The 25,678-nt window shown below is 44.3% G+C and overlaps 2 protein-coding genes across 6 annotated transcripts; one reads left to right on the forward strand and one right to left on the reverse strand.

The window, feature by feature from the left end:
- The first annotated feature begins 1,792 nt into the window (after positions 1-1,792).
- Positions 1,793-18,981, forward strand: LOC111065277 (runt-related transcription factor 3). 3 transcript variants are annotated; one of them, XM_041595471.1, is made up of 5 exons: positions 1,793-2,392; positions 10,939-11,052; positions 12,794-12,940; positions 17,576-17,773; positions 17,900-18,981. In XM_041595471.1, the coding sequence occupies exons 1-5, from the start codon at positions 1,840-1,842 to the stop codon at positions 18,883-18,885; spliced, it is 1,998 nt and encodes a 665-aa protein (XP_041451405.1). In that variant the 5' UTR covers positions 1,793-1,839; the 3' UTR covers positions 18,886-18,981. The 3 variants fall into 3 exon arrangements, with proteins under 3 accessions (XP_041451405.1, XP_022209066.2, XP_022209067.2); XM_022353374.2 differs by having other exon boundaries at positions 12,824-12,940; XM_022353375.2 differs by having other exon boundaries at positions 12,839-12,940.
- Positions 2,510-3,890, reverse strand: LOC111065278. Of its 3 annotated transcripts, none has more exons than XM_022353378.2 (4): positions 3,732-3,890; positions 3,429-3,637; positions 3,250-3,373; positions 2,510-3,158 (listed from the first exon to the last, which is right to left on the reverse strand). In XM_022353378.2, the coding sequence occupies exons 1-4, from the start codon at positions 3,814-3,816 to the stop codon at positions 2,605-2,607; spliced, it is 972 nt and encodes a 323-aa protein (XP_022209070.2). In that variant the 5' UTR covers positions 3,817-3,890; the 3' UTR covers positions 2,510-2,604. The 3 variants fall into 3 exon arrangements, with proteins under 3 accessions (XP_022209070.2, XP_022209068.2, XP_022209071.2); XM_022353376.2 differs by having other exon boundaries at positions 3,426-3,637; XM_022353379.2 differs by lacking the exons at positions 3,250-3,373; positions 3,429-3,637.
- Positions 18,982-25,678: the final 6,697 nt, after the last annotated feature.

Here is a 25,678-nt window from a genome sequence, read left to right on the forward strand (position 1 = left end):
CTGCTTGTTTTTTCACAGCTTTTCATTGCCGTTTGCCATTTTTTTTTTGTTTGGTTTTTTATTTTGTTCTTTCTCTTTTTCGTTGGGCAACGCCGTTGGCCAAAAGTCAACCCATGAGCTGTGGCATTTTTAAGTAATTTTTATCGGTCAGCAATGTGGGGGCCCTGCCACCTCCCCCACGGCAGTGCCCGTGCCGCTCACTGAGCTGAGTGGGGGGAAAAAAACCTGCGGGTACGCGCGAATGGACAATGAGTGGGCGACCGGGTGAAGATATGGCAGATGGAGATTGAGATTGAGCCGGGTAGAGCCCTCATCGAGGAGGGCACAGTTAGCTACATTTTAAGTGATTAAGTGGGAAGAATTATATGAAGATCAGCTCAATCTTCTTGCACTTCGGATCTCCAGCGATCCATCAACATTTTTGTAGCCAGCTTCACCTTCAGTTCTCTGAAGTTCTGTCTGCATATACAGCTGCTTCTTTGACTCCACTTGTACCTGCACCTGCTGACTATCTGTCCCCTTTTTTTGGGCATTCATTTGCCTTTCTCCTTTGCACTTGCTGGACGAGCTGGACGAGCTGGACGAATGTCGACAAGTGACAAAATATGCAAGTATCAAACCACAAATTCTCACCCGTGAGTCCACAATCATTTTGACACTGGTTACGGTGACGTGTCCCATGTCCGGGGTACGCTACTGCGTGCCACTGCCCACATGCCACATGCCACACACACACACACAGACACAAACCGATCCACACATGAGAGGCACATGCAACCCGCATCGCACGCACGCGGATGTCGACTAGATTTGCGTTTCGTTTGGATAGTGTTGCATGCCAGGACATTTTCAGACACACACACATAGACAGAGACATATGTATGCATGTGCACTGAGGAGAGCAATGAAGTCCTTTGCAGGAAATTGAAAAGTGCAACGCAAATTGCGTTCCGCTGCGCTCGCCCTGTGTCCCCCCGCAGCCCCCACACACACACACACACACACACCTCTGATCCCATTGCAAGTGCCTCATCCTCGTCGTCACTCTGGTCCTGCTCTTAAACCGAGAGCCGTCTGAAGCCGTCCCCGTCGAGTGGTTGACAATTGATTTGTGTTTATGGTCGCCCGTGCCCTGGGCATGCCCCTGGCCCTGCATTGAGCTGCAGTTTGGGCTCTGGTTTGGCGAGAGACCATGTAATATGCCATTTTGGGCACTGTGATTTAAAGACATTAATGTGGGGTGGCCTGGGCACGCAAATTTTATGGCATGCGACAAGTTGAAATTGAAGTTGCTCCGGGATGGATGGCGCATTGGTAGATTGATGACCTAATCAACTTGGAGACCCCCACCCCCCACACACACACAAATCTCAGAGCATGGATCGAGGGAACTATATTGAATGAAATCTAACTTGACTTTTACTCAACCTTTTTGTCTGAAAGATTCTCTTTCATTTCTCTGGGATTTATAATCTTTTTTTTTAGTTCGCTGTCCAACTCAACACTAATGATTGAACTCTTTTTGCATATGCTTTCAGCACTTGGCACGCACTCGAAAGGGCAGTTTGTTTTTGATTCCAACCAACGGTGCGATTAACAGAAGACAAAATTGTGCGATTAAAAAAAGTGCAGGCTCACGCTCAGGGGCAACTGGAGCAGTTTGAGCAGCAGCAGCAACATCCACATCCACATCCAGAACAGCCGCAGCAGCAGCAACATCACCACTTGCAACAGCAGCAGCAGCAGCAGTTACACCAACACTACACCAACACCAACAATCACTTCAACAACACCAACAACAATCATTACAACAACAGTAACACCAACAACAACTACAAAATGCATCTAACAACAACCACCAGCAATTCGACGGCATCCAATGCCAACAACAACAACAACAACAATTCAACAACAAACAACAACAACAACAATACAACAACAAACAACAGCAATAACAGCTCAACAGCGAACAACAACAACACGAGTAATACCAATGGCTCCAACAACACCAACAACAACAACAACAACACGGAGCAAAACACACCACCCACACCCGCCCAACTATTGAACGAGGCATACACCAAAATGACCTCGGACATACTGGCCGAGCGCACACTCGGAGACTTCCTCACCGAACATCCCGGCGAGCTGATCCGCACAAGCAGTCCGCTCTTCGTCTGCACCGTCCTGCCGCCGCACTGGCGCTCCAACAAGACACTGCCGGTGGCCTTCAAGGTGGTGTCGCTGGGCGACATTATGGACGGCACCATGGTCACGGTGCGTGCCGGCAACGATGAGAACTACTGCGCCGAGCTGCGCAACTGTACGGCGGTGATGAAGAATCAGGTGGCCAAGTTCAATGATCTCCGATTTGTGGGCAGGAGTGGCAGAGGTTAGTACTAAGAGACCTCAAATTTCAGGTGTGATCTGTACGTGGCAATCATCACAACATCCCCCTCCCAACAGCCACAAATATTGAAGCGTAACAATTAACAGAAACGAGTGGGGATTAAAAATGTTTTAAAATATATAAAATTGATGCTAACAAATGGTTACAAATACAATCTGCTGCCTTCAGCCGCCGCACGATGGGAGTTACTGTGATTAATTTCCACGACGATACATTCGCACTGTGGCCGACACCTTCTCGTATTTAATGCGGCAGTCGCTCCTCTCGGGCTTACGAAAGGGCACGTTGGGCACAAACTTAATCTTTTGAAATGCTGTCACGATATATTTGCTAGAGTCATCTTCCCGGCTTGGCTCCAATGGCCCCTTTTCGCTTGGGTTTTTAACCAGGTGCCATGACCTGCGTCGTAGCACCATATTTCCCAATGTCGGTAGCTCGCTTTTTACAACCACTTTGGCCTTTGCTTCCTCGCAGGAACCACCAATGTCCTTTGCATAGCATTGAACGTCTTTTGGATGCGGTGTCGTTGCCACGCATTCGGTATCCTTATGGATCGGCTGTGACTTTTCTTTGCATTTGGCGGCCATTTGGCGGCGTTTCTCCATTTCATTCGCTTCCTGCATGAGTCGTATGACTGACTTTTGCGGAGGAGTTGGGTAGCGGTAGTATATGACCTTATTGGCCGGGTCCGCCGGTAATACAGCCTCCAACGGACATTTGTTAGCGTAGCTGCGCTGCAGTAGCGGTGCTAAAAATAAATACCAAGTTTCTTGTAGATAAAGGAATTGGATTTCGGAGTGCAGACTGCATATGGCATCAAATCTGCACGTTGCACTTACGTGTTGTACAATTGAAGACCTCCCGACAGAGCAGCAGACCTCTCCGGGCAGCTGCAGCAGCAGCAGGCAGATTCAGAAGATTCCTTAACATCGCAGCAATTTTCGAAGCACATAAATTTGAAAGCTAAAATTACAATAATTTCAAAGCAGTCCAAAAATAGATGAAAATGCCTTGCCACGCCTTCGGTCTCTTTATGGATCTTCTGTGACTTTTCTTCGCATTTGGCGGCCATTTGGCGGCGTTTCTCCATTTCATTCGCTTCCTGCATGAGTCGTATGATTGACTTTCGAAGAGGAGTTGGGTAGCGGTAGTAGATGATCTTGTTGGCCGGGTCCTTGGGGTATACCGCCTCCAACGGGCATTTGTAGCTACGCTGCAGTAGCGGTGCTAAAAATAAGAACCAAGTTTCTTGTAGATAAAGGACTTTGCATCTGGCCTATCTTCGGAGAGTTGTGGCATCAAATCTGCAAGTTCCACTTACGTGTTGTACAATTGACGACCTCCCGACAGAGCAGCAGACCTCTCCGGGCAGCTGCGGCAGGCAGTTTCAGAAGATTCCTCAACATCGCAGCAATTTTCAAAGCACACAAAATTTAAAAGCTAAAATTACAATAATTTCAAAGCAGTCCAAAAATAGAAGAGAATGCCTGAACACGTACGGAATGCTATGCCTCAAATTATAACGAGAAGGAACGTGTGAGTCGCTTCTTTGGACGCGACTCTACTTTTATATTCCCAACTCAGTCAGTATATAAACTTGTGAGCTTATGATTTATGTAGAATTTTATAAAATATTCAGCCGGTTCAGCCTCATTCTAATTTGGTTTGGAAAATACCTTACAAAGGCTGTAACTGAAGTTAAAGGGTGGGAGAACAAATTTTCTTCACATTTTTCCTGCTTCTCTCTTTTAGCGGTTTCTTTATATCTATAAGTTCTATGCACTGTCCATAATCCCGCCTCCATTTTTAGTTCTCAGTGCTCTAAAAATAATACATCAAAATTCTCTCGAGCATATCTAATCCCTGTAAGCACTTAGGGCTAGGATCGTTGCAGCTTCTCCCCTCTAGCTACATTAATCTCTGAGGTATGTCCCTGGTATTGCTTGCCCATCTACAGTTAATCTCTGCACTTTACGCAAGGACGAAAAAGTTTTTTCGCCAAGTGGCGCCTCTTATTGGCCCTTGTCAGCACTTGAGGACCACGCTACCCTGTCCATGCCACAGCCCAACCCAACCCAACCCAACCCAAACCCAAACCCAAACCCTTGACTGCACTCGAAACAATTTGTTCAATTATCGCCAGAGTCGCGTCGAGTTCGCCGAGTGGCAAAAGTTTTGCCAGGCTCCTGCTGTTGCTGCTGCTTCAGTTCCTGTTCCTCTGTGGCCCACTGCCCCCCACCCGACCCCTGCTGTGTGCTCGTCTCTTTTGTATTATTCCGGGCACTTTTTGCATTGCTGTCATCTTTTTTTCGGTTCATTTTCTTCGTCGTTTTCTGTTTTTTGTTTTATTTTTTTATTTTTTTGTTCGTGCTTTCTGTTGTCAGTTGTTGGTTTTTGTGCTCGACAGCCTTTTGTATCCTTTTAACCGCTTGTTAAGCGCTGCACAAATTGTCAGCAGTTCATCAGTGGTCGCCATCGCTTCCATTCATAGAATACAAGCGGATTCCTTTGCTCCATTTTATTTTTGTTGCCCCTTGCCACCTTATTCTTTTTTTGTTGTTTTGTCTGTTTTGTTGCTTTGTCTTAAAGTGTTTAATAAACTGTCAGAACGGTACGGAACTGAAATGAACTGAACTGAGAACTGGAAATGTAGCGAATGGAGTGAGGAGATAGATGATGACCAACTGTAACTGAATATGGAATTTGAGTGGCACTCACTGAGTGTTAACTTTAGCTCAACAATCCCTGGCTGGTGGTACTCTTTCAGAATATTTCTGCTCGTTAAATTCTTAAGAAATTCTTTGCTCCCATCTTTTTTCCATATATTTTGCCCCTTTTTGCATGCCCCTTTGTGGTTTCCATTAATCACTTAAACAATCAGCAAAGCAAGCAAATGCACAGCCTCCGCAATGGGTGTCAGATCCGCAGATGAGTCTGAAGGCTAGCACCAATTTCGTTGGCCAAGAAATGCTGTGCAATGGGGGTGGGGTGATGGCTTACGCATCCGCTGCGGTAGAACCGCAAAAACCAAAGCCTCAACCAGAGAGGATGTCAGCGTGGAGACAGAAAGGCGTTCCAGTGCGGGGGGGTGGTCAAGCGGTTTTGGTGGTGCGCAGGGTATGTCTGCGATTCATTCATTGTCATCATTCGGGCCAATGCCAAATGGATATGTGTCCACGTCTGTCAGTCACTCCTCTTCTCTCTGTGCGCTTTTGTCCATCAGTTTGCCCTCTCTCTCTCTCTCTCTCTCTCTCTCTCCTACTTTGTGCCTTGCGTTTCGGCACCACTGCACCATTTTGTCATTTCATTTGCCGCTTGCCATCTTCACACTGTCCGTTATTCACAGCGTGCGTGGTCCAGTTTCCGCATTTGAGGCGCTTCAATTGTGAATTTCCCATTCATTTAGGCACAACGCAGGAGCAGGACTTGAGTCCGACCGTATATTCATCATCTTGCATCAATCTTTTCGTACTTTCCTGCCTCACTCTTGCAGGGCATAATTTCAATCGAATCTTCAGCTCTGCTCTGCAGAGCTCTGAAGCCATTAGGCGTTTGAGTGATTTACGCGACGCCATTTTGTTTGTTCTGTTGCTGCTGCTGCTGCTGTTGCTGCTGCTGTTGCTGTTGCTGCTGCTGTTGTGCTTCTGTCTAATTACAATAACAAATGCATAGTGCAACAGTACATTAGCTAGACCGGCGCGGCGGCTGATGGCTGCGGGTGTACACGGGCGGGGGACTGGGTCTGTCATGCAATTTAATTACCCGGCCATCGATTTATTTGGGGGGGGGCTCAGCGCACTGCGTTAGGCTACACTTTTAATTAGCAAAGTGCCATGCACATGCACGCACATCCACACCCACACCCGCACCCACACCCACACCCACACCACCACAGTGACGATGATGTTGGTGAATTTGATTGCTGGTTAGGGGATATGGATAGGGTGTATTTAGGGGTAGCTACGTGTCGGTGCCAGTTGCCGCCTGTTACGACCCACCGACCCACCGATCCACCTCTGCCTTGTGCGTCAATAAATTGCTGAGCAAAACTAAAGCGAAAATCCAATGAAAAAACATTTCCGCCTAATCGAGGGCAGAAGTTAAACAACCCCCCTCCAAAAAAGCCCCCACCCCACCCAGCCAGCGCTGTGCCTTCGTTTGAGGTTTTTATTTACACAATTCTTAAGCCATTTAAGACGGCCCCAAAACAGCCGCAAAATGAACTGAGCCAAGAACTCTGAGAACTCCAGAAGCACTCCGTCCTGCCATGCTCATGCCCATGCCCATGCCCATCGACACGACTCCTCCCTAAGACAAACAGATTTGCTACCCGAACATGGGGACAAAAGACACTGTGGGAGACCCAATTCCAATTCCAATTCCAATGCCAACAACCCACCCAAAGATAAATGCCTAGCAAAAGTCGAGGCGTTAAAAAGGCAAAGAAAGAGGGCCGACAGCACGACAAAGCAGCTGCGGGGGCGAGACAAACGAAAAAAAAGGAAACTTTTGCCAGCCACTGACACCTTAGCCTGTGAAAAGGACACGCCTGTCTTAACTCAGCCAAGGGAGCCAGTGGCGGAGAGTGGATATGGCGGAGGGGGGAGAGTCATGGCAAATTGTGCACAATTTGCCGTTGGCTTTCCTTTTTCTGTGCTGCCTTCTTGCCTCGATTTCTTTTTCTTTTTCATTTTTTTTGTTTTTGTTTTGCTCAGCATTTTGTGCTCGTGCTAAAAGTTGGTAATTGTGTGAGGCAGATTCGGGCGGGTAGGCTTGCGGGGAGTGAGCATTTTCCTGGGGCTTGCCTGGGCAGGAAAAGCAACAGGCAGACAATGGTGCAATTTAGAGTTATGATGGGTTGATGGGCACACAAAAGGCTTGTAAGGGACTGGATTGCGTTGTGAGATAATTTAAAATTATTCCCACGGCAAAGAGAGTCTTTTCGGGTGAGCCAATAAATAAAATGGAGAACAGAGAATAATTTCGATAGAAGAAAAAATCCTTGAGGTCATGCCAGAGTGCTCCTTTTCCTGAACAATCTGCACCTAAACTGCTCCAAAAATACTCAACTTTGTGGCACCTCTTTCACTTAGCAGACAGCAGACAAATCAATCATCTGAACACCTTTACTGCAGGTAAACACAAACAAAAAATCAACAGGCAAACAAATAATAAAAAATAAAAAAACACAGAGTAAAAACCAAAAGAAAAACAAAAAAAGATGAAAGCCAAAGAAGCCGCAAAATGGTTTTCTTTTTGTGTTGAATCGACTTGTTGGCTGACTTAGCAAGCTTTTAAGGGCTTAGTGTTTGGGTTCAAGTGAAGCGAAACGAAACGAAACGAAACGATAAGAGACTCCTGTTTGGGGCATTTCGACTAAAAGATACCCGCTACTTGCCATGGGGATGCTTGAATATATAAGGCATGTAAATGGCATTGTTTGCTGCCCATAACCAGGGCAATGTAGGCATATTTGAACACTCAAATGTTGGTAGTTGGTTTCCCTTTGCCAAGCCGAACAAATATTTGTGCAAATCTTTTGGTTTTTGGGGAAAATATGGAGCAAAAATTTTAATTGCAAATAATCCGTAAATTGAATATTGTAGGCCCGACACCGATTATGTGCGGGGCGGGGGTTAGAGCAGCAGCAGCAGCAGCAGCAGCAGCTAACGGCAGCTATCAGCAGCAATGGAAGCAGGTTGGGCGGGGGGGTTATGTCTTTTGGGGTTCGTTGTTGTTGTTTTTGTTGTTTGGTGTCTTGGTGATTTGTGACACGGCCACAAGTATTGACAGATGTGTGCGTGTTTGTATGTCCTTGTCTTATGGCAGAGCCTACCTCTACCCCTTACACATATCTCTCCTGTCAGCATCCCCATGCCCCTGTGTGTGTGCTTTCATTACCCCCCCAAATTGATTTATGACGCCTGTGCCTCGGCAAATTGCCAAGGATTTGCCAAGCAGGGATTTCAAGTTATTTGTCAACGGGATTTGATTTTAAATGTCGCAGCAACGCAACGCAGGAAGTGCTTTGCTCCTCAAGTGTTGATGTTTCTATTTGTCGGAGTCGTGTCCCTGCAGCAGCAGCGCTGGGTGGAGTCAGTGGTCGGGGAGTCGGGGTATCGGGGTATCGGGATTAAGATGAATGTGTTTTTGGCGCTGGTACAGGTCGCAGGATTAGGCATGGTTGAAATTGGGTCAGGGGTCAAAGGCTTCGTTAAGTGAAATATTTATGCCTATGTACATATACATTATAATGGGAACTTATGCTGCACAAACCACACACAACGATACGAGTATCAGGAAAATTAATCCACGTACGAATAAGTTCCCTTTCAATGCCAAAAATATTCCACAGTATGCTGGCTTATGGCAATTGCAATTTTTCATGTGATATAGCAAACATCTTCAGCTTTTTTCTGGAAAAAAGAATGTTACAAAATGACAGCTTGAAATTGTTTACAAATAAATACATTTGGAACGTTTTGCTATAAAATCCAAAATCTAATTAAAAATACTTGTACTTCCGTTCGAAAAACAAAAAAAATTATTTCCCTTGCTCTGCCGCAAGAAACTCTCTTAAATGATCGATTATATCAGTGCCAGCCAAGCCGCTAAAAAAGAGAAAATCCCATCGAAAGTGGCAAAGAATGGCGCAACAATGAACTGCACTTGATGGCAATAAACACAAAAGTGTTTTCTCATTTCACCACCCACCCATCTTGGCGCCCCTCGAGACACCCAAAAAGAGACAACAAGTTCATTTTTTATGCCCAGGACCCACCCAAGACATCCACCGTGGCAGACAATGTCTTGGGGCGGGCCCAGTGGAGTGTGCCAGGGAACATGTGTAAGCCCATTGCCACTGTCCCTGTCTGTCTGTCTGTCTGTACATATGTGTGTGTGTGTGTGGGCGTCGACGGTTTATTTGTATGTGTCGAAATGATTTACGCTTTGTTTGTCGACTTAAAAAGCAAACCCCACTCCCCACAGATACTGTGATTTTGCCGCCCCCACCACGGCGATTGCTCCACTCCGCGTTGTCATAGACGAAGACAGGAAATGGAAGCAGTGGCAGTGGCAGTGGCAGCAGCATCTCAAGCAGTCCCAAATGCTTTTAATTGAATCCCGGAATCTGGCAAGGGGGCGACAAAGAAGTGGCAAAAGACTTCTACGCGTGGGCCTGGCAACACTTGACAATGACACAAAAGGCGTGACAACAACAACAACAACAACAACAAAAACAAAAAAAGTGGGTGCTAGAGATGTGAAGGCAAGCAAGTTAATTAAAAGAAAACTGCGGCACAAATGAAATAAATCTTGGCAAAAGAGGGAAACTTGTTTGCAGAACATACGAACGTAGCCACCCACACTCGTGCTCGTATGTGGAGTATGTGGAGGGGGGCTTGTTTGGCGACAGACTAAAATCAGTTTAAATTGTAATTAATTCTTTATTTTAGCTATGAGGAGAGTGTGAGTGGGCATCGCAAGTAAAGGCAAGGAGTTTTTTGGGGGGGTTACAGTGCGTGTCACAGGTGTGGGGTATACTGTACATACATACTGTACTCCCCTTGAACGGGGAGAAAATACTCGTAAGCTTGGATTCAACGGCCATAAAATAATAATAAATTTCTGTATAATTTCTTTGACCATTTAATGAACGTTGGAAAACAAGTTTGGTGCTCTTCATTTTTAATGTTTGCATGCATTTGCCATTTAACTGAATTAAATTCGAATTTCAAGCAACAGCAAAGTCCATTAATTTAAGGTAGGGTACGCCACAAGAGACGAAATTGGTTAAAGCTCACAAATAACGTATACGCATCCTCTGGCAGGAGCAAAGCACTGGCCTCGACTCAGTCGCGCCCCAGCTTGACTGCAGTTCGTCGATGGAGGGACTTGTGTGCCGGGCTGGGTTGTTAGAGTCGGTTCTGCGATCAGGATTTACTCGTCATCAAAAAGATTTCATTAAACAAAAAGTGGAGAGAAACTTTCCAGAACACTTTGCTAAATTAATCTAGATAAACGCATTTCGAGTTTTGGAATATTAAATGTGATCTGAGCTCTTTCAAATGTCGATATAATTTGAAGATTTTCGCATTGGTAAATTCTGTACTTACACCATTACACCATACTTACATTTAAATTCCCATCAGAGACTATAATTTCAGAGTCAAAATTAATTTCTGGGGCCCTTCTTGCTTTTTTTAATTCGTTTTCCAATACGAAAAATACCGAATTTATGTGCCAAATTGTACAAACTCGGATTAGAATAATTTATATAGTTTCCACGCTCTCTCTCTACCCTTGCGTTTGGAACTCTCTTTATGTACAATCAGCCAACACACAAAACAGTTTTATGGGCAACATTTTTACGATGTGACAATACCCCCAACAACAAAAATAGAAACACAGCAAAACTTTATTGATTTGCATGTCAGACGCACATTAGCCACCATGAAGAGAACTCATAAATTTGTTTGCCATTGTTTTCTTTTCTTATCAATTTTGTTGCTGTTTATTTATTGCAGGGAAAAGCTTCACGCTTACCATCACCGTGTCAACGAATCCACCGCATATAGCCACCTACAACAAGGCCATCAAAGTGACTGTCGACGGGCCACGCGAGCCCCGCTCCAAGACAAGTAAGTATGCAAAGAGCTCGGCAAGTGTTCTGGCAAGGCTCCTCCCTCGCCTTCTCCTACTCTTGCGCCCGACTCTTCTCCTGTGCTCTGAGGCAGATAACAGTATTTCATTTGCAGGACAATGCATAACAATTTATTAGTTGCCAAATAGATAAATTGTCCTTGCAGCAGGCAGCAGGCAACACAAAACAGAGACAGAGATAGAGAGAGACACACTTTTAGTCAGGAGCACAGATACAGACACAGATGCCGAGACACAAGCTTAGAGTACTGACTGGGAGTAATTGGGGGCTCAAGTTGAGGTCTTAGCTCCCGCATATGGATAGAGATTTCATTAAAGTGTAGCTCGGTCAGAGATGGCACATCGAAATGTGTGCACAGACATCTTGGCATCTCCTGAGAATTTCCTATTGAAATTAAAGATAGTTGTGTAGCTGCCCATGCAATATTGTTGCTCAGATATCCACCAAATTGTAGGCATATCCAACCACTTTTCGTGGCATCTTTGCAGCGCTACTTTAGCAGTTTCTCGGCAACATTTCCCAATGGGAAACTCCCAACTTGAACCAATTCGCTCGTTCGCACATCTCTGACGCTGAAGCATTGTTGCAAATTATCGTATTTCTTGGCTGCTATCACTTACTCACTTTTCCAACTGCACCGCACCTTTCCCTGGCTCGCCTTTCCCTTGCGCTGTTGCAGATAAAGTTTTGCTGCTAATACCTTACTTTGCACTTACTTCACATCTCTCAGCAAATTGCCATTTTCTTTAAGGAATATTCATTAGACAGCTCTATCACACTCCCCCCCCCCCCCCCTTCTAGCTCCTGCTCTCCCTCTATGGTTATATACATGCATATACATGGATGGGCATCTGCCCATTCTACCCATACATATTTATAAGGATGCAAATATTTTACTTTGCATATGTTTTTGGGGCCCATCCAACGCGCTGCTGTTGCTGTTGCTGTTGCTGTTGCTCGGCTCGGCTCGGCTCAGACAGAGGACAAAAGTTTAGCTGGTCTGTGTAATCTGGTTTCGGTCCGAAAACGAATACGAATACGAGTAGAGCAACAAATTTCAGATCCATGAAATGATTTATATGGCCCCAGAGCCAGACGGGTTATACTGCAAAAGAAAGTGGGCAGAGACGGGGGTCTAATACCGTTTTCTGCGGTATTCACACAGATACCCAGACAGGGACACATGCACATGGCTTGTTGGGGGTTTTTAAGCTGCCTCTTCAGCAGACAACATCAGACAAAAGGTTATTATTTTATAATGAATACAATCTGGCAGATAACTGCAACTGTTTCAGGGATAGAAGGGGACCAGAAATACATAGACCAAACGGACCGAAGAGTTTTAGTGGAAAATGTCTCCGGGCAACTACTTTGCTGGGGCAAAGTTTTTTGGGGGGCCATTGTCATTTCGCTTTCAAACACAGAGAGAGAGAGAGACAGATCCCTTTGTCAATAGTTTAGCAAAAAGGCAGCAAAAAGGTGGGTTTGATGGGGGCAACTAGCAGAAGGTCATGAAGTTTGTAGGCAGGATTGAAGTCTAGGAGGAGCCATGCCATAACCTTTGCTACATCTTAAGTGAATCAAACGCTACAGTTTTCCATTCATCAAGTGCTTGACACTTAAGTTTTCTCTCACAACTACACTTAAAACAGAATGACACAAGCCCACGCACACAAACACAGAGACACTGACAAGTGCAATAAAACCATTTAGTTAAGGACAGATAATTAAAACTGAAAAAAACTTAGTGCTATCCCTTTTAGGACAACAACAGCAGTTCCACTTTGCGTTCGGCCAGCGACCATTCCACTTCTCAACGGATCCCCTATCCGGCTTCCGTATGCCGCCCATTGGCAACTGTCAGAGTAAGTATTGCCACCACAATCTCTCTCCACACATAACTCAACATTCTATGGTTATGGTTTTTCTTCAATTTTTGCCAATATGATTTGTGTAAGTTTGTTTTTTTTTTTTGTTTTTGTTTTGTTATTTTGTTTGGCCGGGCTGCTCTTCAATCGGTAAACCGCATAACAACAAAAGTAAAAGTTAAATTTGTATGAGATGAGGGGCTGCCGAAGTGGTTGTGTGGGGTGGTTCGGTTTTTGGATATGTGGTGCACCCACAAATGCAACCACACAAAATCACACAAAAAACCGATTAGGCAGCCAAGCCATTCGCATTGCAGGCCAACAAAATAAACAACCCAAAAATGCTTCATACATTTTAAGCAATTTATTTTCTACTAAACAGATTTAATGCACGAAAATTTTATCACAATTTGTTGAGGATGATGAAAAATGTGGTGCCGGCCAAAAATGGTTCTCCCATCATAGCTGCTGAAGAATGTCTGCAATTTCTTGAACTTAAGTACAAATACAAAACAAAAATAAAGCAAAATTTCATGCATGAATTTTGCTTTGTTTTCACAAATCCAAAGAAATATTCGATGCTGTAATTTGATATAAGGGAAATATTCTCTTAGGCCTGCAAGAAAATTCGAAGCTTGTTTTTTTTTTTTGCACATCACTCCATCAATGAGAGTTCAGTAAATGGCCACAAAAAGTAGCCAATAAATGTTTGCTAAAAAATTCCACCCACACACACACACACACAGGCACACACACACACACAGGCGCACAAGTGTGACTCATGTGTTAATGAGTAAAAATAACATAACAAATTAAAAAGGACAAACCAACAAAAAAAAAAAAACGAGAGAAAGACTTTTTCATATTGTTGCTTTTGTTGTTGTTGCTGTTTTTGTTGTTGTTGTTTTTGTTGTCGGTACTGTTGTTGCCGCTGGGCAACCATTTGAATGTGGTAAAATTGTGGGTCACCTTGCCATAAAGGATTTTTTCATGCCGGATAAGTGGGTGTGTCAGTGTGTCGGTGTGTATGAGCTGTTGTTAAACTGTTGGCCACTTTATTTAACCAAAAGTTTACTATACAAACAAATAAACGTTGGTCAACACACAATCACACACTGCGACAGACAGCCAAACACACACTGACAGTGGTGGCGGAGTGGAAAATACTCTGCGCGGAGAGTGGGGGGGACTAGAGCGTATGGAAAAAAGTCAAAGCCTAAAAAAAACAGTCTGTGTCTGTGTCTATTTGTGTGTAGGTCTGTGTGTGCGTAAATCAGAGTTTCGCATACAAATTATGATTTCAATGGAAAAAAAAAAACTACAAAACATTTTTTATGCAGCAGTCAAATATATTTAAATGCATTTATCCAGGCGAAATTAAAACATTCTGACAGGACAATCCCTAAGCCTTGAATGAACGAAAGTAGCTGCAACCAGACGGAGCTTTAGATACCCTGACAAATGGGATTATAGTCGTAGTACATTTTTGTGTTGGAATAAAACGTAAAGGAACGAAAATATGCCAGCTACTGCTACCACATATTTACTTAGTACTCCGCTGTTTCATATCTTTCAATATTTTCAGAAGTCTTTCTGCCCTATTGATAGAGTATTTCAAATAAAATCAATAATTAATATTGTGGGCGACACGTTCTTTGGTTTTTTTTTTCGTTGCCGTTGCTGTTGTTTATGGTGCGTAGGTGAAATAAATTTAATTGTACATTTTAAAATGCATTTATATTAAATTTGATGTTTCAATTTAAATTGACAATTAATTGCATTACAACAACAGCAACAAAAACCGTACTAGACATTGTCTATCTACCCACCCACCTGCGAGGCAAACTATTTGCTCCGGGCACAGCAACAACAACAGCAACGACAACAAACCATCAGAAACGACAAAAATGATTTCCTCTTTAGAGTTTGATGCTATTAAAAAAAAAAAGGGGAAAATAATAAAATTAACACATTAATGATATTAAAGTATAAAAAAGCCATAGACAAAGTGTTTAAAAAATTCACTAAAATCAAACAGACAAAAAAAGGGGGGGAGAAAAATTAATTGAGAAATTTCGCATATGCAGTGAATATTACCGAAGCAAAATATTTTGCGGCAATGGCAGAAATTTCATATAGATACGAATATGCTAGAGAAAATATGAGGATAATATGAAAGGATAAGAACTTTCTCTTATTAGTTCTTGTGGCAATAATTGTTGTGGCAAAGTTTCTTTGGCTTTGTAAATCACTAGAAGTAAGTATTTAATAAAAATTAACATCAAATCTATTTTGTAGACATTTCCAATGCTTTTTTAAAGCTTTGAAATTTACCAAAATGTTCCTGTAGCTCTTATCTGCTGCTCCCTTTCAACTCCGAATCCCGCTCTCATTACACTTTTATCACACCTTAATTGGTTTTCTGTCAAATTTACCAACACTACTTGTGACCACTTATCTTTCATTACCGCTGCTGACCAAAACCATTCCGGTGAATGCAGCAACAAAAAAAAATAAATAAAAAAGAACCAAGTAAAATAAATAAAAATTACACATAAATATAAAGTGCAACTCAATCAATGCGCAAATTGCCTGCCAATCTGAGCTTGCCTGCCACAGCTCATACCACCCCCCTTCCCCCCTATAACAGTCCACGCCGATTCAATCATCTCCGCCCCCACCCACCACCCACCTCCAAGCCCAGGCTCTGTCAATATTTTACCGTCTAGCCCAGTGGACAAATCAAAATGCAAATTGCGCGATTTATAGGACTCTGAAATTTGGCCGAGGCAAAAGGCAAGCCACGCACACACACGCACACAGATACTACCTACAGAAGCCATTACATAATGTGATATGCACATAAATACATATGTATATGCAACACTGTATATATGCCTGCACATGCAAATGTGTGGATAACAACACAAGTAAATAATGATTACTGAAAGCGTCTGTTGAAACTGATTACCCATAAATTAATTGTAAATATGCAAAAAGCAAAATATTCTGAATTATTTATTAACAAATTTTATTGACAGTCGCTGCTTGACTTAATTACTGGCATATATTTTATTAATTTCGCAAAAAAAAAGAAGTGCTGCAAATTGCATGAATTCCAAAACGACAAATTGTGCCGCCTGGGCTTAAAATGATTAAAGGGTTGCACAAATTAAGCTACAGCAACTAAGGGGAAGCTCTTGAGCTGGTGCATATTTATAGGCATTTATGGGAAGGAAATGGTTGCATTGCAGTGAAGACTGATGTAAGAAACAAGCTCCATGACAGAGGGATAAGATCTCCAAAATTGGATACCTCTTTTTGCTTGTGTATAAAAAATGTTGATTTAAAATATACCCACTCTAAGTGGCTCTAACAGTTTTATTTATTAAATGGAAAGCATACACTTATATCTTTTATCATTGGTACGTTCTCTAACAAATATCTTTTCCTCTCTAACTGACAAACAAAAAGGGGCTACTTTTATACCAAAATTCCACCGCGAGCCTATTGCCATTTTTTGTTAATAATTCAGACGGCCAAAAAATATGCTCAAATAAAGTCAATCAGTGTGACAACAAACAAGCGGCCGGACTGCTCACAGACACAGGCACACAGAGCACCGCCACTCGCATAGATACAGCTACAAGCCAGCACACACAGATACACACAGAGGGAGAGAGAGAGAGAGAGAGAGATACATTTACGGTGAAGCGCTCGCTGCCCACATCCCACAACAACAGTAAAAGCAACACAGCAACAGCAAAAATTGTGCACAAAAAGCCACGTAATTAATGGAGGTAGAAACATTTAAGCCAATAGCATTAATAAAGCCACCACAAAATCAATATCCGGCTACGAAGATGCGCCCGTCGCCTATAAAAACTAATTAATAATTTCCGAATGGGCTATTAATTAAGCCTAATTATCTGTGCATGGGTCCCGGAGACCCGCAAAATGTTGACTCTCCCCGTAGCCCAATAGACCCATCTCTCTCTCGCTCTATCTCCCTCGTAGGCTGTCTCTTTTGGCTTCTGTTTGAGCCCCCACTGGCCCCACAGTGTTCTGTTCGGTTCGGTTCTGTTCTGTTCTGTGCGGTGTCCTCTATGCATACATATATACGAGTAAATATGTATATAGAAAATCCTCCCGAATTGCTGAACGTTTGCCGTGGGGTTAGAGTGCTGGCGAGGGACAGGAAACAGGGGGGGACTGGCCCTGGACCATTCAATTGATTTGCTTGTACATTTTTCTCGTAACTCTACAAAATGGCAAAATCGGTGGTAAAAGGTCCCGCATAATGAGCAACGTGGGCCGGGGGCCAAGGGGCATGATGGTTGCCGGGAAAGACCTCCAATTAGCGACCCACATGAGCGTTACATTTTGGATAGATGGCGTCAGCGGTGTTTTTTTTTCGCAAATGTTAATTGTTGGCCACATCGATTTGGTTTCTAATAGAAGTATTTATTTCGCTTTTTTCTTGATTTTTCGTAACTTATTTGCAACATATTAATTTCGCTTGGCATTCATTATTATTGTTATTCATCAGCCGCCTCTGTCGCTTTCTTTTCCTTCAATCAAATAAATGTTCAATGAATACCAACAACAAAGATGTGTCCCAATTTGGTTTAGGTGCCAGCAACACGCACTGGGGCTATGGATCAGCGGCGTCCGCCTACTCGCCGTACTTGGCCAGCAGCGGGCTGTCCTCCTGCACCACACCCACATCGGCGCAGTTCAACAATCCGGCACTGGGATTCACCTGCTCCTCGAATGATCAGAGCAACAACCAGGACTTTGGGGGCGCCACCAATCGCGACTGTGTGCCAAGTAAGTTGCATTTTATGATTTTTGATTGAACTCCTCGGCTGATCTCTGGCGCTGAATTGTTTTTTATCATCCGCGTATGATTAATGTTCCTTTTGTTTTTTGCCTTATTTTGATTTCCCTTTTTAGTGCTGCCCGATTCGACGGCCAGTGATCTGGACCAGCATCTGAGCAGCCTCGTGGGCTCCACCAGTGGCCAGATGACGCACCACAGCCTGCTGGGCGCCACCGGCCAAACGTCCATCTCCTCGACCGTGAACGGAGCGAGTGCCGGCAGTGCTGGCACCGGCGGCACTGGCGCTGGGGTGGCTGGCAGCGGCGGAGCTGGCGGCAACTCGATTCTGGTGCCGCGCTATCACACCAATGCCAGCAACGATTACAATGTCCACTCCAGCCAGAACGGGCCGCGCAGCCTGAGCGACAGCTCCCAGGCCGAGTCACCGGTTCAGGAGGATCTGCTGTCAACGAACACCCCCAATCTGGGCAGCGGCACCGGCGGCGGCGGCGGCACGGCCAACGGTGGGGCGGCCAATGGCGGTGCAGCGGCAGGAGCGGGCGCCGGCAGTGCCGCCTCGGCGGGTGCCGCCGCAGCTGTGGGCGTGGGCAATCCAGGCGCCATGCTCGGCGCCAATCAGAATTTCCCGGGCATCGTGAACCAAGCGCAACATGTCTCGGCCTCCGCCTATGGCGGCGGTGCTGGCGTGGGTGGTGGCCATGGCAGCGCCGCGGCAGCAGCGGCCGGATGCAATGGATCGCTGTACCCGGTCCTGCCCGCCAGCCTCCTCTACTCGCAGCTGTACACGGCGGCCAATCAGTCGGCCCACGGCTTCCACTCGCACACGCTGCCGGCCCACGCCTCGCCCAACTCCTCGGTGCATGGCGAGCTGCAGAGCGTGATGGATCACATCAGCAATGTGGGCGTGCGGCAGCAGCACAATATCATGGCCGGCGGCGGTGTGACCCATCCGGGCGACCTCACGCTGATCGGTAATTGTGGGGCGTCGGTGAGGAATATCGAGGACGGTAACAGCAATCGTCAGGTGGCCGCCTTAGCTGCCCATCGCGGCCACCACAATCCCACTGATAATGGGGGCAGCGTGTGGAGGCCATATTGAGGTCAGGTTCTGTGGTGCGGCTCTGCGGTTCTATAGTGCGAGGGGCGCGCAGCGGAGACGCAGCACGAGGAGCAGGGGTATGGGTACGGATACGGGTATGGGTATGGGTATGGGGAGGGTCTTGGTCATGGTCTGGGCGTGGGTCTGGGCGTGGGCATGGGCGTGGGTCTGGGTAATGGCTGCCTCGGTGGCTTCTGATTGTACATACGAGTACATATGTGTGGAACACGATGGAATCTTGCTGTACATAATGTTTTTTTTTTAACAAAAACACTCACACACACACACCCAACACATACACACCTAAAATCATATAAATATTTATAATGAAAAAAAAAAAATGATCAACTTTTAGTAGAATTTGTTGGAGTTCTCCATAGATCTCTAGAAAACTCGTATTATAGTTAAATAAAACCAAAGAAAATGCAAAAACGAAAAACTAAGCAAGAACCACTTAGCAAATTGGGAGGGAGACGAGCAGGAGGAGAGTGCAAGAGCTGGGGGAAAATGTTGCGGATTCGCCAATGGAGTTCGCCTCCAGCCGTAACATTTTCCTCTACAATTTTTAATCTACGAAACGCAAACCGAAATGAAAACTAAGAGATATATCGTAAATATCTTAAGCAGCATTTTGGGTCTGTAATGTGTGTTGTTGTATTTTTTTTGTGTATTTTTTTTAGTCAGGCCCGTGGTATGCCCGAGCCATAAATTTAGTCATAGAAAAGATAAGCAAAGAAATATACCAAAAACTAAATACGAGAGAATACCAAAAAAGCATACAAAATAATACCAGAAAAATACTTAGCAACTTTAACAATTAGTGGTAAAAAAAAAAATAAAAAAAAACAAAAAACATTGTAAAGCCAGCCCTTTGTTGTGTTACTATTTTGTCCTCGTTTCTGTAAAATATGAATGATGGCTGGGGTGGGGGGTAGGAAAAGATGGAATGGAATGGAATGGGTTGGGTTGGGGTTTGGCATGGGTAGAGTGGGTGGAGTGGGTAGAATGAGTAGAATGGGTATCTATGGGCTTCGTTTTTGGCGGGGGTCAGTCGGGGATGGGATTGTAGAGCCGATGTATGTCTGAGTTCCTAAGCCGTAATCCAATGTTCGTGAATTTGTTTACTGTTCATTTCATGTGCTTCGATATGCGTGTATTTTAAATGTGTATAAACATGTGCAATCTAAGCTTAACTATAAATATAATCTCCTATATACGAGTATGCATATATATACGAATATGAATACGAATACGAGTATGTGCTATATCTATATGTATCACGATATCTGTATACTAATTAGCAAACCACAAAACACACACACACACACACACACACAGCAGAAAAACCCAACAACAACAACAACAATCTACGACACTTGAGAACTTTAATTGTAATTCGGTTTTTTTTTTGCTAGCTCCTAAGTGGAAATTCCATAAAGAAATCTTTCAGAAGATATGAATATTATACGATACTATGCAATGGCAATTAGTGTTAAGCGAATCGGTTAGAGATGTCCAAAAATAGCACATTCTTTAAAATATATATATATATGTATACACACACACACACATACATACATACAAACATATGTATTAACTAACAAAATCGAAGTAAATATTTAATTGATGTATACCAACGGAACGACACAGAATCCACACAAAAATCCACAAAAATCCACAAAATTCGATAGAAAATACAGAAAATATAATTAAATATATGTGTGTATAATGTAGCAAACGGCACATGCAAACGATCTCGCATATAATAAACATACATAAAACATAATAAAAATAAAAATAAAACAGAATTTTGTGCAGAAAAAACCCAAAACAAAAAAAACAAAAAAAAAACTTAAACGAAAAAGAAATTATTTCTTTGTAATAAAAAATAAATAAATGTAATTACAAATTTTATTTGAGAAATGAAGGAAATTGAAACCGAGAGAGCAAATCCGTAAAGATTTCTATGAAAATTAAATTCAACAATTATATTAAATAAAATTATGAAAAATTAATAACAAAAAAAAAATGGCTCTATCGTTTTTTTTTTTTTGGTTTGGGCAGGAAAAGGAATGCAGTCATGGCAGTCAGCTGCAGTAGTTGCATGGCACGCAGCTTCATTGGTTTTAGAGCAGCCAGCTAGATGTGCCAAATCAGTGGAGACAGTGCAGAGGAGAGGCCAAAGCTGCCGACCGACTTGTGGCCCCCCGCGTAAATTCCGAAATTAATCGAAATGCAATTTTCTGGTTTCACATATACTTACATACGTATGTTTAGATTTATGTATGTATATCCAACTCGATTAAAATTGACTGAACTCGAATTGGAATTTCTTGTCACTCAAAAAATACGTGTGTACAAAATTGTTGTCTTTGGCTTTCAAATTTTCCGGTTACCAGCTCGCGCCATGTCTGTACATTACTTGAGGGGCACAGACAGTGTGTCTGTGAATTGTTACCATCACTCGCAGCCCGGCACCTCGAAGCGTTCATCGCCCATCGAAAATGTAACCGTGTACCTTGGCAATTCGGTTTCAACAACGATTATTGCTGATTACGATCGTGTCCGGAGCTCCGCCGCAGAGGCCTCTCAAACGTCTTTTGGCAGTACGGCGTCCCGCTGCTGCCCCTCGTTGACGGGCTCGCTGTGGAACTCGTGCCAGCTATCATCGGAAATATCGCTGCCGAACGAGTTCGCTGATTGCGCCACTTCGGATTCGGAATGTGACTTTGACTCGTCGACGAAGCTCTGCCCAAAAACCGTTTCGATGGGCATGAAACCAAATTGCGTCAATGCGAAGTCGCGCTCTCTCTTGAAATCGTTCAACTCGGCTTTCAAATGGGTTGGGCGCGTACTCGCGTCTCCTGCCTACGGCACAAGAGCTGCCAGATCGGCTTAGACTTGAGCAAGAAGCCAAACTCCTTGGAGCACCCCAAATGAACAGTAAATTATACAAAAGCCGCCCGGAAACACAGTCCTTTGCGCACCTTAAATTCATAGTAAAATATCTGCAATATCAATAAAATAGATCCCCAAAGATATACAGCATTTAATGTGTGTTTCAATTAAAACGGTTGCAGTTGGGCATGGAAAAAAGAGGAAAACTTGTTTTGGAGCTGAACAGCAAAATAAATATTCAGCTCTTCATCCTTGAGAGTTTTCGCAATGGCTTAACCAACTCGCCGTCTCCTATACCTCTCGCCCCTTTTGCTGCGGCCAATCAAGGTTTCCCGCCGTTGTTTCAACGCTTTAACGACACCGGAGGGGACAATGGCCAAAGCTTAAAACTTAGGGCCCAATCCATGTGCAATCCTGTGTGCGAGCATACATATCTAGAGTGTGGTTTAGATTTGGCGGGCAACGTAATTTTCTGCTCAATTTATTTCACATTGTGGCATCCAATTAAGCTGCAAACCGAGTGGTGCCACGGTAAGGCGGCAGGCAGGAAGGCAGGAAAATATCGTAGTCCAACCAGAACGTAGAACCGTAGAACCGTAGTCGTAGTCGTAGCGGAGCGGAGCTAGAGCAGGCAGACGACGACTAGTCGCGTAGTCGATAGGTGGTGGGGGGCTCTCTCACCTATCCTACGATGGCCATAAAAATACAGTCAAGTAAAAGATGAGAGCGGTGGGTGTGTGTGTGGGTGGGTGTGTGGGTGGGTACAGCACGCGAAGCGTAACAAATGAGTAGATAGCAAATGGAGAGGAAGCGGTAACCGCAAAAAGGTAGCCGTAACCGTAGCCGGCACAAACGAGATTAAGCAGCAGATAAATAAGAGATCGATAACAGACTAGAGGCAGTGGCACAGCATCTCGCAGAGTGGGTGCCAGGGATATGGCGTGGGGAGTGGGTAGCGGGGAGCAGTACTAAAGGGACTTCCACCCATTGCAAAAGAAAAAAAAAAACTTTTTAATTATTTCCCTGCTGAAGATGTTTCGCATAACAAATTAGCCCAGTCCCGAGTTGCGAGTTGCGAGTTCCGAGGCCCGACTTCTGGCCCAGCGCCCTAAAGTATGCAGCCGTGTGTGTGTGTGGCTGGGTTGGGTCGGGGCGGGGAGGGTGAATAATTAAAAATTCTACCCATTACTTGCGATGCTTGATAAAATTTCAAACAAACACCAAGACGCAAACGTACACAGAGTCTCATATGAGACGCTGCTCCTGCTCCTGCCTTTTCCTCTTCCTCTACTCGTACATGTACGAGTAGCTAAGCGCCAGGAAGGGCTAGAGGAAACCACTTGAGACGCTGATTTAGTCCTTCGCCAGGCATTCTTTAACCTCTCCCACACGCACACCCTCACCACGGCAGTGAACCCAACCCTCAACCCTCAACCCATGGAACGTGTGCTGCCTCGCATATTAACACGTTTCACATGGGTAAAATCCAAATCCCGTGGCGACCATCGCCGGCTGAAAGAGTTAACCGGAAGAGGAGGAGCCGACTTGGAGTTGAGTTGAGTGGAATGGCGTGGAGTGGAGTGCGGAGTGGAGCATGGAGCATGGAGCATGGAGCATGGCGCATATGGAGAGGCGCTAACGTTGAGTGGAGTTTCTATTGTTGGAGTGCCTTCATTTGTTGCATGTTGCTTTGCCTCACAATAAAATTCATTTTTCTTATTAGCCATTTGTCGTTGCTGTTGCTGTTGCCGTTGCTGTTGCCGTTGCCGTTGCCACTGCCATTGCCGTTGCCATTTTGCCAGGCCTTAATTAAGGTGATAAACAAGCAAACCGAATTAGACCTCTCTCTCAAGTAGAAGATCAGACGAGACAAGATGAGACATCATAAAAGTTTTAAAGTGTTTTCGGGGGAGGGCAGGGGCCTGGGGCCGTTCCAGCAGTTTTGCGGCTAATATGGAAGCGTAAAACTTTGCCGTAAAACGTTTTCCTCTTGGCCAGAAAATGTCAAACAATCTTTGCTTCATTTTAAGTCTAAGAAAACTCTGTGGCACTGCTGCCATTATGAGTCGTGGAATAGTTGCTGTCAGGCACTTGCTCTTCTGGCCAAAATATCTTCTTTGGCGCACATCTCTTTTTATTTGCCAAATTTGCCCATTCAGCGGAGATCTTTGATAGGCTTAAAATCTTTGAATTTGTCTACAAAGTGCTGTAAGCCCGCTCAAGCGTATAGTGACGATCAATTTTGAATATAAATCATTGAATCATTTTCAATCGTTATCTGCGCTTAAACAGAGCTTTTGAGTATTTTCCCCATTACTTGACTGTTGTCTAAGGAAATGTTTGTAGCGAAACTTTGCGGCTATATGCAAGGCATGCAGATCTATTCTGCCCTATCACTGGGAAGCCTGAAATAATTTCATCATTTGGTGCTCGATCAACCCTCGCTTAAGGCATTACGGCTTACACCTGCTGGCTTCTTTTATTGGCCCCACTCATAATGGAAATAATCTTTTTAGCTCTTGCTTCATTTGCTTTACATTTGCCGCATGCCGCATACCCCACACCCCACACACTCCACACACCCCTTCCCATACCCTTCCCGCATGAGGCATTCACAACTTTCTCTCTCTCGTCTCTCAATTATGCATGAAATGTGTGTGTGTGTGTGTGTTTGGGTGGGTGTATATTTGATTATGATGCCAATTAGAAGGTGGAAATGAGTGCTGGGTGGGGGCGGGTGGTATCCTTTTTTTTTTTTGGTTGTCTTGTTCTTCGACCGGAAGGAAGTTTGCTTAATTAGCGGCGGCGGCTTCCTTTCACCGACAAAACTCTTTCTCTGGCAAATAGAAACTTTCCAATTAGAAAATTTTGTTACAAAAAAAAAAAAAAAACAGAGACGTAACAGCCAAAGTGGAAGCAGTAGCTGGCTTCACTGTACCGTACCCATTCGCACTGACTAGCTACACGTGACCATTAAAATAATGCAGTGATTTCTGAGGTTAGCACAGAATTATGCAGATCTCTGGCTCAATCCATGCAACCCCCACCCCTGGAAATCTGTTCATGCAAATATTTAACGGCTTGTACATTCTTGCACCTCTCACACAGCCGCACATATACAGCCACACATATACAGCCACACATATACAGCCACACATACATATATACAGACAAAGAAAAGGTATGAAAACATTCTTCGTTGCGGTTTTGGCCATTGTGCTTTTTTGTTTCAACATTTTCCGCTTTTTGGCCGGCATTGCCGTTGGCGTTGCACATTTTTGGCATTCGCGCTTTGACAGCAGAAGTCAGCAGCACCACCCATCCACCCATCCACCCAACCAGCCAAACCGATAGCCGCCTCCATGGGCACCCTTGCATGGCTTTTCTGCATTATAGCAGCACTCGTATTTGTTTTTACCCGGCCCCCCCGCCGACTCACTGACCCGACTGAATCCAATTCCTTTCATTTTCCGCCACTTTTTTGTTTGTTTTTTGTTGCTTTTTTTTTTTTTGTGTGTGCTTCCCTGCTGCTGCTGCTGCATTGGGTTTCTGGTCGAGCGGAAGGAATGCAGTGCTGTGCAGGGCAGTGTTCGGTGTTCAGTGTGGACAGGTGTCTGCTGGGGGTCAAAAGGTCAGGGCGTAAGCACAGCCACTGCCAATTGGCATTTAAGAGCTCTCCCTTTGAGCATCTCTTGTGTTCGATTGCTCCATGGATGATTTTTTATTCTTTAGCTCTTGCCTTTAGTTAATTCTTCTATGCCAAAATCCCCCAACTTAAATATCCTTTGGTTGCATTTGAGTATCGAGCAGCCAACAAGACCGCTTGCTATATACTTAACTGAATCTGTGTGCAAATATTTATGGCTTTATATATCTTTATAAGCATATGTGTGTA

This window comes from Drosophila obscura, unplaced genomic scaffold (assembly GCF_018151105.1).
Source record: "Drosophila obscura isolate BZ-5 IFL unplaced genomic scaffold, ASM1815110v1 contig_73, whole genome shotgun sequence".
NCBI classification, from domain to species: Eukaryota; Metazoa; Arthropoda; class Insecta; order Diptera; family Drosophilidae; genus Drosophila; species Drosophila obscura.